General features: G+C 34.7%; 1 protein-coding gene across 1 annotated transcript; it reads left to right on the forward strand.

Annotated features, from left to right (window-relative positions):
- The first annotated feature begins 86 nt into the window (after positions 1–86).
- On the forward strand, positions 87–16,355 carry LOC105332366 (cholecystokinin receptor). Its single transcript, XM_011434936.4, has 3 exons — positions 87–949; positions 13,255–13,632; positions 14,928–16,355. The coding sequence occupies exons 1-3, from the start codon at positions 598–600 to the stop codon at positions 15,416–15,418; spliced, it is 1,221 nt and encodes a 406-aa protein (XP_011433238.3). The 5' UTR covers positions 87–597; the 3' UTR covers positions 15,419–16,355.
- Positions 16,356–16,627: the final 272 nt, after the last annotated feature.

Genomic DNA, 16,627 nt, shown 5'->3' on the forward strand with positions numbered 1-16,627 from the left:
CACTTTCGCCGATATTTACATAGAATTCATCACAATTAGTATTTTATTATCTAACCTCAAAGTACATAAATAGCAACAGCATTTCTATATGCCCCCCTCACTGGACATGGGAATGATTATTAGCGACAGCTGAATCGAGGAAATGATGGAAAATGTCACTAAAGAAGCTGGAGGGGGTTACTTCTGTCATGATTCTTCGCCGGCTGGCTGCACGGGCTATATCACACACTAGGGATGTTAGCCAGCAGGAACATTCAACGGCTTAAGTCATTTTAAAAAAAGAAGGAAAGAAAATAGTTTGATCCAGAAGAGAAATTTTCTACCGCCTCTCTCTCTCTCTCTCCTTGTGACGTCACTAACGTACAATGCATATATAACAGCAGTGAAAACTGGGTTCACCGTATTGGAAATGAAAAGCTTTAAGATGATATTGGTTTTAAAGACCTGCTAGTGGAGGACAGGATCAAACTCCTTAACTGGCAAATAGAGACGGGGCTATCACAGAAGCGCAGGACCATTCAATTACATTGCTAATTGAATTCAACCTTGATTCGTTTGTTTGGCTTCCAGTATTTCATTTGGTTTGACTTCAGTACAATGGCCTCCGAGAACCTGTCTTTTGCGACACTGGATAACGTCCTCAATGATAGTGTATTCCCTCGCTACAATAGAACCATGGGTAGACACCCTGGATTTGACCAGGACGGGTACATACGGATTACTCTGTATTCCATCATCTTTATACTTAGTGTAGTAGGGAACGGGTTGGTGATTTTGACTCTGGTCCAGAACCAGAGGATGCGGACTGTGACCAACGTGTTCCTGCTGAACCTGAGCGTCAGCGACCTCCTGCTGGCCGTCCTCTGTATGCCCTTCACCATCATCCCACAACTCATGAGAAATTTCATTTTTGGAGAATTCATGTGTGTCACCATTCGATATTTTCAAGGTAAGCATAGTCTTCAATAAATCAGACCAAAATGCAAATCAAGAACTGGGTTTATGCATTTTTTTCTCTAATTCGAATACATTTGCAAGAGTTTTTTTATTCCAGTTTTCATACCATAAAGCTTACTTATAAATCTAAAATATAGAAGAGGATTAAGTCAATTAAAATCAAATATTCTTGAAATCCCTTAACGTATAAAAATTCTACAACCTATCAGGTTGCTATGTACAATGTTAATGATGCACCTTGAGATACTTCTATTTATTATTTCTATTGATAATCCGGGGATTTCTCCGTCCGCTTATGGCCTGCTATTTTAGAAATGTAAATAAATATTTTTGATTTTTCATATAATGTAACATTATATGTTTATCGAAAAATTCCCATACCATCTAGACACCGGGTAAATCAAATACTCAATGAAGTAATTTCTTTGGAATATTTGTCTTTACAGTTAGCCATTAATTATCTTGTTAGTGGCATGTAAATGAAACGTTTTTCAACAATAGTAAAACGTTTTTCCCATTTCCTAAACACAGCCCATGCATCTTCCAACCTAGTTGTGCAACAATAAACTGTGAGCCATATAACATTCGCCGTTTATTGAAGCACATTGTCCAATGATGGCGACAATTTGAACTAGAATGGCACCGGAAATGATTGTTATCCCGTCATTCCACGCGCCCTTCTGATTTGGGATGATACACGTTATTGCCATTAGTATCAACACCCATTCAATTTGTGTTTGATGTATTTGACCGTCATTAGTTGCAGGTGCCCGTTTCTTGCTACGCGCTGATGTATATAATTATTTGAATGTGCTTCTATTTGATTTAACCTGATTGACGTTTGATTTTATCTTTATTACGGACAGTGCAGATAAATAACACATCGACAGGGCGAATCAAAGCAAGACAGATTTATTTAAGTGTTAATAACCCCACAAACCGTTGTGCAAGATGATCAGTTCAAGACGCAATTTCTGGATGGTATTTATTACAGCCCAATTAAATCAAGAATTTATATGACTCGGTTTGAGATTTTCACACAAAATTCGTTCGGAATGTGAAGTTTTTTTTGTAAAATGATATCCATCATAATTCTCTTACATCGAGTTTTCTTATAGATCATGTTGTTTGGCGAGCTTGTGCACGAATATGCAGTTCTTTGGAGTTTACGGAACTGCATACAAATGTTTCATTGCATTACGGTTATAGATTCTTTAAAACATTCACTGCAACATTTTTTTTTTTCATTTACCTAATCCCTTTATGCAAGTTGTTTGTGTCATATATGCAGATGGAATGTTTGCATGCAAGATAACTTCATCTAAATATTGGTGTAACGTCTCTAAGTTGCAACTGAAATTCAAAAGATTTCGATGTTAATATGCCAAACCTTCGAATTCTTCTTCCTGATAAAATTTACACAATTCTTAGGATAACTTAATAAGTCTTCTCTAGCTGCACTTTGTAGTAGCATGGCAACATCTTTTCATTAACCAATACAAAACCTACACAAAAATAAATGGAGTCTGTTGTATTTGGAAACAAATAGTGGAGACAATTCCAACAATTGTGACAATTTTCGCCACTCCAGCAAACGATGTAGTTTTTTCATTGCTGGGAAACCGAAGTCTATTTGAATATTTTGACATTTGCAACAATCAATAACGTTTCGAAAATTGTGCAGTTCCTTCCAATTATCATGCCTTAGGACATAAAGCAATGATTGAATTGGTGATATCAGTCAGCTCTTTACGAGCCGTGGTGTTCAAAAATTCATTAAATGCAGCGAAATGACAAGGACCGGGTAAAACTAGCACCATGGTCAACGTCCGTGCTGTATGGTTGGTGTTCATCAGTGGTTGTTTCGTATTGCTGTGCATTTACAATACGTAGACCAATCTTCAACTGACGTGTACCAATAGGATTTATTGAGGATGACAAGCAGAAATTCAGCGAAGAAAGGTGTCCTTGCAATCCTATCATTATCAAGTGTCAACTTTGTCCCCTTAGGAAATTCTCGAATGTTGTGTTATTATAAAAAGGAAAAACAAAACAACGGATGAATAACCAGAGCGTGTTATTTTCAAACTAGATGTATCATCTTTTGGCGAGTGATCCTGTTACAAAAGTGATTGCGGTTAAGACGGCCCACCAGTCGAAACAATCGAACACGTCAGAGCACTGTCAATAATGGCAGTGTAAGAGGTCCCGCTCTTCTGTTCCTAGTAATGAGGGGAGCGTTTGAATAGGGAGGATAAGTAGGACACACATATACAGTTCATCTTTCCATTTAATTTTAATGCGTACAAAAAGCGAGCGTAGGGACTTGTTCTAAAATTCCGGCTAAGAAAGTGGAAACTGTTGTCTACTGAACGAAATACACGCTGATTACAATGGTTTAATTAAAAACCGCCTATGACATGCTGCAAAGCGGTGCAAACTTTTTAAATTAATGCAGCACGACGCCAAGTATCTGCACAGAATCCTGTGTTTACGATATCATAAATATAAAGGTACTTTGTTTCAGCTATTGTATAAATGGTCTCAACATAATACATGACTTACAACAAAATAATATTTCTTGTAACTCTGTAAACTTTATATAGACTGAAAGGAAAATCCCTGATCTCTCTCTCTCTCTCTCTCTCTCTCTCTCTCTCTCTCTCTCTCTCTCTCTCTCTCTCTCTCTCTCTCTCTCTCTCTCTCTCTCTCTCTCTCTTATATTGATATTTTAATTACATGAGTGTCATCTCTAATGCTGCTGCATTCGCAAAGCATTGTCAGATAATCTCCTTCTCAGAAATGGATTAGCATAGATACCAATTCATTATTCATGTCATTTGCAGCAAGTCTTTTGAAGTCTGCTTAACTAAATCTTTAATTTTCCGGCAAAATCTTCCAAACAAACTAATACGTTTAACCTGCACACTTCACTAATGCCTCCTTATGTTAGCTTTACCCTTTCAGATTTAGAGAACAATAAACTAAGCGGTTTTTTGATAGTAAAGATTTGAAATCCATTAATTTTTGACAAGCACAAGGAAAAATGATGAATTGACCAATCTTTAAGTAATAACATAAATGTGAAATCAATAAAAATCTTGAATTTCTGAATGTCAAGTTTAAGTTAACAAGGAAGTGTTCTGGAATTGTTAAAACTGCACGTCAGCCGAAAATGCACCGGTCTATTCGAATATAATAAAGTACAATCAAAGTTATAACATAATAGTGAGAATACAGATATATAAAAAAAACCAAAAGCAATCTGAGCTAGAAAAATAAAGTGTAATTTTACAGGTAGCAAAACACGTGACTACATCTAGAATTACCTGGGAACATAATAGCCAATACATGCTAATTAATCTAGACTAATTAAACTAGAAAAATAAATTGTAATTTTACAGGTAGCAAAACACGTGACTACATCTAGAACTACCTGGAAACAATGACAATGACAATTTCTTTCAATTATGAAACATCATAACCAATAGATGCTAATTAATCTGTGACCCTCTCCACACCTGAGTAGAGCATATTATTTTCCTTTTGTTGTGATCGGCTTCGGCCAATCACAGTTGTGTTCATATGAAGCATCCGGCAAATTTTACTATTTGCGCACGCATTGCGCTTTGCACTACTTTATTAACAATGCAGTGACAGCTTCGAGTAAATCTTTTATTACATGAAAGCAATATTCTTATGCGGTTGCCTCGATAGTAAACATCTACACACTTACATGATGTTAAGAATAAATAAATGTTTTTCTTTACATGAGTAATATTATTAACCGGAAGTACAAATCGCCTACTAAGGGTTAAGTTTATTAATGCCTTGCTATTTTGGAAATCGACAGAACGATGGGATATATTGTTTATTGCATGTACCGTAATGTAGTTCCGGATTACATTAAAAGAACTGGCTGATGATATGTCACTTGCCGATCATTCCTTTAAAAGGAATACTTGTTTTTCACTTTCTAATCATTAAAAAAATAATGAATAGAGAGAAAAATCGAATTTCTAAATGTTCATCTCCCCTGAGATGTTTTAACTTCAGAACATGTTTAGTATAAATAGTGAAGTCTTTATTCTCGTAGAATAATTAGAAAAAAAGGCGCGAATGAGATATTCATTGTCGTATTTGGAAGGATGATGTTATTCTGAATGCAAAATAAAAAGAAAAAAAATTATATCAACTATTAATAATGAAAAACCATCTTTTGAGTTTATATTATTTTTCAATTTCAAAATCTAGGTCGTTAAACTTCTTTCTGAGTTATTAGCCTTTGAATATTTATTTGACAAATTAAAGCTGCTTGGTCCGATTTTTTGGTCATTACAGTATCAAATAATTTTCCATACAAACCAATTGTCTTAGAAAGTTATGGCTTTTCTCCTAACTACACCAGCAGAATCGGTCTCCTTTCAAAGTTAGAAATATTCAAAGTAAATAGAATAATTTCTTTTTAGGCAAACGAAAAAACAAACCGAAATGCATCATGGGATTGTTTCGAAACGGGAACCGTTTGGTTTCGTCCCCCCAACGACTGGGTTTATTCAACCCGCATGTTATGCATCGATTATAAATTAAGCAAACCTCGGAAATATTAGCGAACAAAATGTACACAGGTTAATTTTGATATACCTGAACATTATGACCCTTATTTATAGCGGTGTCAAAGTCGTAATTACAACCATACCGGTCACGACGTCAGGGGCGAATTTTAACATGAGGCGAAATAACGCGAAACCCTCTATGTCGTTTGTTTTATAAATAAATTTTGTACATATTCTTATTAATTGAAATTTGGCTTAATTAACCGGGAAAACTACTGTAATGTCTATAATTATACACATACCTAGCTTTACCATCGTTTAAAAGCCGGTACACAAAATTTGACATAAAATCGGACCAAGCAGCTTTAAAGAAATACCCCTCGAACTTTTACATTTTGATGGTAATTTTCGTATTTGTGAAAAAAAATATATTAAAATAACTTCCTTGAAAACGAAATACAATCTAATAATTACAATGTAGCTAAACAGAAATAAACAAAAGGAACTAAGTAACAATAATTCAAATATTCCAGTTAGATTAATTTTCCTCAATCATTTTTTTAACTTTATCTATTTTCAAATTCAATTTAACAACAAACTTAAGATACTAATAACACACTCATTTTTTGTCTAAAACTACTTCTTTTGACCTATTCTTCTAACATTAAAATTGAATGAGGCCGATGATCAAATGAGATAAACGCTGTCTATTGGTGCTTTGAGCATTTGTTCCATTATTTTTTCGCATACATTATCTGACGGAATCATTGAGATTAAACTAACAGAAAGCCTGTCTCACAGATCAAAATACATCTTTTGATATCGTAGTGCGGCGAGAATTTATTTATTTAGAGGAAAACAGAATCAGAAACATTTAGTGTTTATTCATGTTTTGCCAAAAAGTCTAGTTTTGTTTAAGCCTAATTCCATAAAATGATAAAAATATAAAATGTTATTTGAATAGCAAGTCTATTAAAAAAATTGTTTTAAAAATTCTTTATTAGGAATTACGAAAGCCTTTGGAATTTATAGCAATCCGAATTTGACAACTAGAGGCCTGATTAACCCTATCAATAAAGTTGGAATATTCTGTAATTATTGCCGTATTCCGTCTTCCGTATTGACAGTCATACGCGTTAACGTCACTTCTTCTGTGATTTTCGCGTCAAGCTGTACGTCAGTTATCCCCGCCAGGGGTTAACCACATGCATATGGTCTCATCCAACTCGTTTTTTCCTTCTTAATTTTTGCTTAATCTAGTGATTGCTCGTGTTTTTGGCCGTTTGACTTTATTTGCGAGAAATTGGTTGTCGAAGGCAAAATTAAGATTTCGTCCTAAGAAAGTAGGCATCACGTGACCCAGACTAGCGGTGGAAAAGCACACAGTAAACTCCATTGATTTTTTTGTGTGTACTCTGATGGATGATAATCGCTTGAGGCCTCCTAAAAAGCAAAGCCTTATGGTCCCTTAAGATGTCACAAAATAGATCAATGATGTCATTTAATTACTAACGTTGAGGTTCAATATTTTGTTTGGAAATTGATGGTTATCTTTTTGTATTTATTAAGAATAATTTGCTATTGATTTCGTATATTCAATTAGAACTCTGTAATTCTGTATTTTGCTATAAAAATTCGTTAAACTTTTCAAGCTTTATTTGATATTACATTCACTTCGATGTATTTAATATGATTTTGTATATAAGCGGGAAAAGGGCCGCGTTATACAATTTTGAGGAGAAAGGTATGTGCTAAAGGTTGTAATTATTAGTTTGCTTTTAATGTATTTTTGATGTACAAAAAACGTGCCCATATTTTTTAGAACGTCATAATGGTTTTTTAAAATTGCCAAAACACAAAAAAACTCATGAAAACTTCAAAAAAGGATATATGAGCAATAATGTAGTACTAGTATTTTTATTAGCAGAAAATGATAGACAATTTATTCTTAGAAAAATGGGAATTTGTAATTCACATTAAGCGAGTGGTATACGAATTAAAAAAAAAGATATGTGAATGTATTAGTTTATGATTCCTGGATGCTAATTTTGTTATATAGTATTAGCTTTATTATTAAAAAATATCGATACAACCTCTTCTTCTATTGGTTCTATATACCGGTAAGATGAACTCCGGCAATTAATAAATTTCCCTTAACATTGACCAGTTTTATTGGGGTTTTATTTTTGTTATGTTTTTGTTGTTTTGTTTATATTCCTGAGCTTTCTTGTTTGCTTCTTTTGAATACAGAATTCAAATCTCCCAAACCGGATTTATGGAGAGAAAAAAAGAAGAAAAATAGCAATTTTATGTAAATCCTTGTAAATTTGATTATGAAAAAATATGAAAGTCCAATTAAGAAACCTAACAACTCTAATTTGGTTTTTAAGCCTTAGGGATATAATTGTAGAAGGATATCGTTAGCAACAAAGAATTCCGGATATCTACACCGATTTGCCGAGTTTAATGAAACCAATTACGGTCTCCATTTCCTGGCAGCCGCTAAATATACAGCTATATCGGTAGATGTAATCAGTATATGTAATTTGAAATCCTGAGTCTTTATGCCTACTAATTAGAACAAATTCACTGGCTAAATGAAAGGAATACAAATAACATTTTTAAAGACACGGATTTACATCTATACTACTATATTAAAATACTAGACTCGAATTTTTGGGCTTTAATACCGAAAAATCGGAAGAGTACTGTCTTTTGTTTTATATATTTTAAACATCATTGGTAATTTAAGATTACCAATTTGTTTTTATTTTTTCTCAATCAAGCTTCGCTAATTAATAACCATCAAGAATTCCTTTAAAAAATCCGGAAATCATCTGAATTTTTGGGATTTTACAATCTTGTGCATGTGCATTACATTCACGCTAAATCACGGGAAGCTCTTTAGTTTACGTTTCCACAATATCACATCTGTATGGATAAACTCAGAAATGATAATGCAAATACGTGTAAATTTTCATTGAGAATTTGCTTTTTATACTGTTCCTCAAAGAAAATACGGGAGATAAATCTAAATCTATTTCGTAAATATCCGATATCATATGCAATGTTAACCTGTACAGGCACGAGTCAAAGTCTAGTTTCAAATAAAAGATTAACACATCTTTTTTTTTTCTTTCCTAAAAAAGTACATGTATGGCACCGAATTAATTAAAAAAGTCATAAAAAACATTGTCATTAACGCTTTTGTCGTAAATGGAAATGATAAGGAGGTTTGTGTTCCCCCCCCCCCTTTCATTTTGCTTGTTTTGTTTTTTGTGTCGTTCTGACGAATATCGATGAACATGGAGACAGAATGTGGACATGCTTGTCCACCCCGTCACTTTGATTGATAGGGCTTTTTTCTATTTGGAGAAAACCTCCCATTGATAATGAAGACTTCAAAGCGCACACCCGGACCATTGCTTTCAAATACACGTCTACATCAGTGTTCAATCTCTTCTAGACATGACTTACCGCGGAACGTGCTACATTGTATTCTAGTTGGAACTTTTTGGAAATTTCTGTTAATTTGTCGACAACTTTTTTTTTTTCATCAATTGTTTTTATCGTAACGTTCACGCTGTTTTTTACCACTTTAGCGACATAAACGTTATTGTTCATAAACCTCCATCTTCCTGGCCAAGGGTTTCTGATCCGCACCACTTCTCAAAAGCGGTGAGGATCGGAAACTCTTCGCTAACGAAGATGATAATCCTCTGTTTGTCATGTGTTTGTGTTTGGGGAAACTATTTAGACTACTGGAGCAGTTATTATCATACATGATGATGTATAAAGTGCGCTTTTGCTGAAATATAAAATTATGGCAATTACTTTTAAAGCTTATCTGTGTTGAAAAGAAAAAGCAAGTGATCCAGTCGATTACCTTTTGAATACATTTGTAGCATATTTCGTCTCTCCTCTTGAAGGAACTTGAATATGTCTTGCATAATAAGTCTTGTTTTTTTGTAAAATGGATTTCGTTATTGTATGGTTTAACGGAAGGGAAGAAAACTTGGCATAATTTCAGGGTATCTACATGAAATATTTAACATTACATGCAGTTTTCAAAATGATCCAAAACGTGTAGTATGAACATGGACCCAAGCTTATAAGTTCTGAGGATGTTGGCAAATAAACAGTAGAAAACAATGTCTTCCAAATGCAACAACGGAATCCTTCTATGCACATTGAAAACGCCGGTTTTTTTCTGTAAACAAACACTTCATTTCTCGTCAGGCTCCCACTGCTGGAGGTATTTGTAATTCTGTTAATGTAAGCGGGTCCCAGGGGAGACCGGTGACTGGTCTCTCCGTCCTAGAGGCTGACAACCCAGCGACAAAATCTTTAATAATTCATAAGAATGAGCTTGAAAACGCAATATAGCGTACGTGTAAAAGTGATTTTTATCCTCACCAAATTGAATCCTGGTCAGGGCACCGTTTGACTGCGTGGGTGACATGTTTGTGAATGGGAAACACCTCCGAGTGAGAGAATTTAGAAGTGATAACACCTTTATAAGGCAAGAATGTCATAGACAAATTGTACTCTAGTAAACGCTCAGAGAAATATTAAATAAGGCTTAATTCGCTCCAAATCATTTACAGGTAGCTAAAGTAAATTCGATCAAATTCCAAAGTTCACTTTGGTGGTGCAGTATGTAAACTACCGGTTTGAAATCGAAATGAGCAGATGAAACTAGACTTTTCTGATTGAATGTACATATAAACCAGTGTTGTCAATGCAGCTACTTTTAAGATCGTTATACTTTTACACAGTCGAAATGTCATAAACAAGTTTTATCAACTAACACTAACAAATTACAAAATTATGAAAACTACAAAAAATAATTTTTACTGTAGAATCATTTAATTTCTTAGGGCTAATTTTCGTGGATTGTTCGTGTTTTTTTTATTTGTGGGAATGTTATTTCGTGGATGCGTCGGTTTTCAGTTTTAATCAGAAAACTAACTCAGAACATGTTTTCAGTGAGGATATAAGTTTGTTGATGCGGGCTACCCTCGAAAAATGCAAAAATTGAGCCACCACGGTTTCTAATAATTCCACTGTAATTATAAAATTATTGATTCATAAATAAGATCTTGTTTCCTTCTGTAAACCTTAAAAGATTTTTGTCATTCATTTCCAGCGACAATCGGTCCCTTATTATCTATTCAGCATCAAATCTCGCCTTAAGCCATCTAAGTTCACGACTTTTCCCCAGTACATAAAGCTACCAACAACGTCTGTACGCCAATGTATTAAAAGACCGGTATCTCAGTGATCTCAGATATCAGCAATGTTATCACTCAGATTCATCATATAAATCACAACGTAAGGATCTGCTGAAGGCAATCTGTCGGCCATCTCACAGGGTGAGCGGGGTTTTACGTTGCAAACTAATTAAAGAAGCTGATAAAAATCTCTCCCTATTTCACTTTTAGTGACGTTTGTAGTGTAAACGAATGTTTTAAGCTCCAAAAACCGAAGGCTCATTGAAATAAATGTGAAAATCATGTCGAAGAGGGTTTAATTCTTGCAGACGTTTTCTAATCGTTTCTCTGGGAAGGCTGTGGAGATAGATCCCGCGTTAACGTCTTTATTGCGGCTAACATTAGCATTAGACCCAAACGGCCAATAAAGATAATCACTATCGACGATTTTTACAAGCTTTTTAATGATCTGAATAGAAAATATGATCACTATTTGCAGAGAAGCAAGTGAAAGTTTAAGATCTCTGATTTATGCAGCAAACATGTCAGACTTTTCATGTTTTTGTGTACCTTACAAGAAACAAAACGGAGAGGGGTAATATTTCTTAACTTAATTTTCCAAAACTGGTTCAGCGAAAATCAAATCAGGAAAATAAGATTCCTGAGAGCTCGTCCCTTGGAATAGGTTCCTTCCTCCATTAGTCTTGCTTTTAACTTGTCTTTGATGTGGTCAGTAGCTGCCATTACAGATATTCTAATGGAAAATCCCAATCACGTCCTTTTAATACCAAAAACAAACACAGAAATCCCTCCACTCTATTCAGTTTTCAAGTATAATAATAATATGCACTAATATACCAGCGCTATATCAAAGATTGGAAAAAAAACTTACAAATGACTTGTTATTGCTTTTGGATGAAGGTATAGCAATATTAGCAACATTAAACCAACACTAAGCTTCACATAATTACAAATAAATGAGGAGTTTTGCAGCACCCTTCACACGGCCAACAGCTACTTAAACATACATAAACGTGTCCCCAATTTTAACAGCAATCTCTAATTACATAATTACACATTAGGATAGTGTTCGTTAGAAAGCGAATAGGTCAATTTGTGGTCTGCAAGTGTAATGTATGCGTAAAGGATAAACCCTGGGTTATTGGCAGTGAATGTTTAATGGAGTACATCAAAATCTACACATGTACTGAAGAGAGAGAGAGAGAGAGAGAGAGAGAGAGAGAGAGAGAGAGAGAGAGAGAGAGAGAGAGAGAGAGAGAGAGAGAGAGAGAGAGAGAGAGAATTATGCATGCATATATGTTACATTGGCATTTTGCTTTAATTTTTACATTAACATTATCTCATATTTAATATGAATACTTATTGGATCTGATTAAAAGCCAAACCTATTACATCTTATTAAAAGGGTTTCTTCAAAAGTCTTTCCATTCTAATTTTATGCCACAAAACGTATCGTGCATGTGCAGTCTGAATATACAAGTATTGTGAATAGTGTTTCAAAGTTGAAAAAAAAAAATCAGGGGAGGCACTTTATAGAAATTTGAACATTTTGATGTATTTTTTTCACTTCGTGTTATGATAAAACTCGAGTAGAAATTAAATAACGGTTACTACTTTTTGCTATGCAGTACAGCACTCTAACGTCAATCCATTTACCGTAACTTTCATTACCAAACCACGCTTTCTGAAAAGGAATACCATGGCCACTATGTTCGAAGCATTATTTAAGTATATTTTACTTATGTGAAGCTACATGTAATATTGGTATTTGAGGATCCTGAGTAATAATGTCTTTGTCACTACTGATACCAGAAGCCACTTGGTGTTATTGGATACCAGAAGGTTAATTAGGAAAATAGTTGATTTTGATTTAGTAATCATTGTAAATTGCGCCGGAAACATTAATGTATACATGTTTGAGATTTATACAATGCAAATAACATTCAATAGCTCTTGTGATTTAGATCTAGTGCAGAAATGAACGTAGACTTTGGTTTTAGACAAGGCATTTTAAACTATGTATATCTAAGTATCTTTGCCGTTTTTCTGTATAAAATCAAGAATTCTGAGAGCATTACATAAAAAATACATGTTACATACCGGCCCTCGAACTTTTGAAACAATTGTCGTTTTATGGGCTAAGTAGGTGTAGAGAAAAAATTTGGTTAAAGATTTATTAAAAGGAAAAACTAGATTGGCTATAAAAACGAGTTGTTTAAAAATTATTTTCTTTATCATATTTGGGTACATTTTGGGTCCTTTCGGGTAAATAAACGTACCGGTGTTGAACTAACCAGATCATAATTTATTTAGTGTTAATAGATTGAATTTTTAAAGAGTACAACCAATGTAAATGAAATATAAAATGTAGGCGTTTTTTGTCCTTTTCTTTGGGAGTTTTTTTTTAATGATAAGCCCCTACGTCTGGCATTTTGAAACTAATAATGCTTGTAAGGATTTTGTTTCTAATGGTCTGGAGCCCACCTGATACCATTGTTTCTTTTCAGCGGTGTCCGTAGGAGTAAGCTGTTTCACCCTCGTCACGATTTCCTTGGAGAGGTACTTTGCCATTGTTGAACCACTCCGCTCGCGCCGATGGCAGACTCGTTCCCACTCCTACAAGTGCATCATGGGAATATGGCTACTAGCATTTGTTCTCATGATTCCTATAGCGGCATCACAGGAAGTTATTCAAATAGGAAATTCAGATCGCTATGCTTGCAGGGAGATATGGCCAAAGAATCTACAGGAAGTGGAAATAGGATACAGTGTTTCCTTATGCGCCATATTGTTTGTGATCCCCCTGTTTATCATGGCGTTGGCTTACGGCAGAATCGCCTACGGTTTGTGGGTAGATATCAGCCAGCAAGTTATGGACAATACGGGTAAGTCTATTATAATTAACACCCACATAAAGTTATCACACAAAACGTTGGAGATAAACAATATCGGTTAGTGCATTATCAATACACAAGAAACATTGGTAGCATGAAGACTATATAGGTCAGCAGATAAACGCCATTTTTTACATTCGGTAAATAGTTCCCCTTAATTATGTTTGCATTGGAAATATGTGACGTTCAATTTTGTATAACACACGTCAAATCTGATTACAGCGTATGAGTACAAATAAACATCAACACGCGTTTTGAATAGAGTAATCATAGTAATATTAAATGATTAAATAAAAATTTTTAATGTTTAATTTCGAAAATAATCGTTAAATGTAAGAAAAAGCCAATGTGATCATACGATGTTGACAAATATGATCAAATCAAAAATGTTTCAAATTGATCGTTTAAATTCTCTATATATCACAAAAACCAATTTTTTGCTATATTTGATTCGAATCTATGAAAGGAAAGAGAGGCAATTACAAAAAATTCAAACAATTACGACGTTATTGCTTTCGACAAGTCTAAAAATTATAAGAAATCGACGTATTTTGTATAGTCATTTGTTGTTCGGTATATTAAAACTTTTATTGCATGAATGTTCGGGAAATATGAAGATCTCTTCCCCCAGAAAAATCATATTTCCCTCGGGCAGAGCCCTTCGAGAACTATGATTTTTCTTGGGGGAATAAAGTTTCATATTTATATATTGTCACACAACACGCCGCCGCGCTAACACAAAGTATTGCGGCGTCACGATTCCGTTGTGTTACTCCGAGAGGTCTCATTTTGTGACGTCAGTAGTTGTGTAAGCGTGGTGGCGGATTTTGGCAGGTGCGTGTTGCATTCATCCAATACGCTGTTGATATTTTTCAAATGAACCTTTATGGACGCAATTGGCAGTTGCAATTTTATTATTAAAACAGTCAATAAATGCTTGCACTTGTAGTGAAATTAAGTAAAAATGCAATGTCAATGGTGCTTTGCGTGCAGATGATCTAGATTGCATGTCGGTGGGCAGGAATATTATCATATTGCGTCATTTATCAAGAGTGGCAAATTATTGCTGGAACTTTTATATTTAGAGTGAATATAAATGCTAGTATATCAATGACAATTAAAAGATTTGTCTAAATAAAAATATTCCTATGGTCAAAGTATTTAAATTTTGACTTAATATACTATAGACCTAAAAAAAATTAATTACAAATGCATTTTTACTAGAACTTAAAAACTGTAATATAAGTTGTACAGTCACTAGAAGTGTTGTTTGTTTTATTTTACAGAGTCCTCACAGTATAAATTGTCCAAGGAGGAAGGACTTGGATCCCAAGCAACTCCACTGCGCGAGGGGCAACATCAGAAAAATGGCGGCGATCACGTGAGTCTCCGGCATTCTAACCTACGTCACTGCGTGGCGAGCAGACGTAGAGTGATCCGGATGCTGTTCGTCATAGTGATGGAGTATTTCATTTGCTGGACACCGCTCTACATCTGTAGTACGTGGAAGATCATCCACTATCCATCCATCCACGAGCGTGTATCCAATCTGGCTTGGTCTTTGATGCTTCTCTTAGCTTATGTGTCATCTTTTGTACATCCTGTCACCTACTGTTTCATGAACAAAAATTTCCGGAAAGGATTTGTGTCCGTCTTCAAGTGTTTTTTACAGAAACGACTGTCGTCCCATACTGAGATGAGTAATTTGACAGCTAACTCCTCGCCCACGGTCAGGTTCCAATCATCCGAGTACACACGAGTTCAGTCCATTGAGTAAAAGTAGACAAGTTTACCAACCGTTTACAGCGAGGCTCAAATTGAGTCCATTCTAGGGAGTGGAACGTATCATCTTAATAAAAAGCTTCAATTTCCCATGTTGACACGAGTCCCAGGTACAAAAAGATAATACACAGCCGATTTAAAGCGAGGTTCCATTTTACTAAGCAAACACGTCCCTTTTAAAGGCTAAGCTTCAATTCATATTTCCGCTAATATAAAGGATTCACAACGAGGCACCGATCTCCAGAGATGACACAAGCTCAGGCCATTGTGTAATCACACCCGGACTTACACGGCAGTGATGCAGTAGTCTGGTCCACATGAATCCAATGTGTCCATACAATGATGTAGTTGACGGTTCAGACAATTTTCGTTATCTCTATACTATTTACGATAGATATAGAGAAAATGGTTTAAGAGGCGACATAACAATGAACTGCAAGCCAGTGTTTTTTGTAAGATACATCGGTGTAGTTGTTAATGTTGTTGTATCAACTATTTTAGAATAGTTGTTAATAATCGTCATTGCATTTACTGGGCTGTACATTATTTTTCTTTGAAAAATGGAAAAGGTAGTGCATAGAGGCAGAGCGAGATCCTACATGTACTTGTTTATTATTTGTATTGTCAACTTCATGTATATGTGGTACTCCATACACTACAAAGTACATTTTTTTTAGATTTAGATCTAAATAATGAATTTTTTAAAATGACTGTAGTATCGTGTGTAAGGCTGAGAAATGTAAATGAAGTTTCTGATTTTAATTAGGAATTCTTAATTAATATATTTTCGAATTTGGAACTAAAGTTGTATATTTTTAATTAATGTAAACGGTAAATGTCTCGTATTTTATGTTACATTGTCAAAAATTGTTGTTAAGATTAATCAAAATATACTAGCAGGCGAATAAACCGAATAATACAATGGTTATGTCCTGTTTGTATCGATTTACCTTGACCCTCCTAGAGGCTATTATTACTTATAAGGTTGGTTACAGACTAACTACAGAAATATATCGAATTGATCAATTTCATAGACGGCGAGGCTTCGCCTATGAAATTGATCTACCCGATATATTTCTGTAGTCAGTCACTAACCAACCTTATAAGTGAAGCCTCGCCGTTATGAGATTGATCATCTCGATAAGTCAGTCCGTAACCAACCTAATAAGTATTTTTTTATTTTCCCTTGGACTAAAATGTCACA

This window comes from Magallana gigas, chromosome 2, assembly GCF_963853765.1.
Source record: "Magallana gigas chromosome 2, xbMagGiga1.1, whole genome shotgun sequence".
Taxonomy (NCBI): domain Eukaryota; kingdom Metazoa; phylum Mollusca; class Bivalvia; order Ostreida; family Ostreidae; genus Magallana; species Magallana gigas.

Bases quoted from the DNA above. Each gene is read 5' to 3' on its own strand.
- LOC105332366 (XM_011434936.4), top strand. From the start codon at position 598: ATGGCCTCCGAGAACCTGTCTTTTGCGACACTGGATAACGTCCTCAAT. The intron at 950-13,254 runs GTAAGCATAGTC...GTTTCTTTTCAG, and splicing joins CACCATTCGATATTTTCAAG to CGGTGTCCGTAGGAGTAAGC. The intron at 13,633-14,927 runs GTAAGTCTATTA...TTTATTTTACAG, and splicing joins GCAAGTTATGGACAATACGG to AGTCCTCACAGTATAAATTG.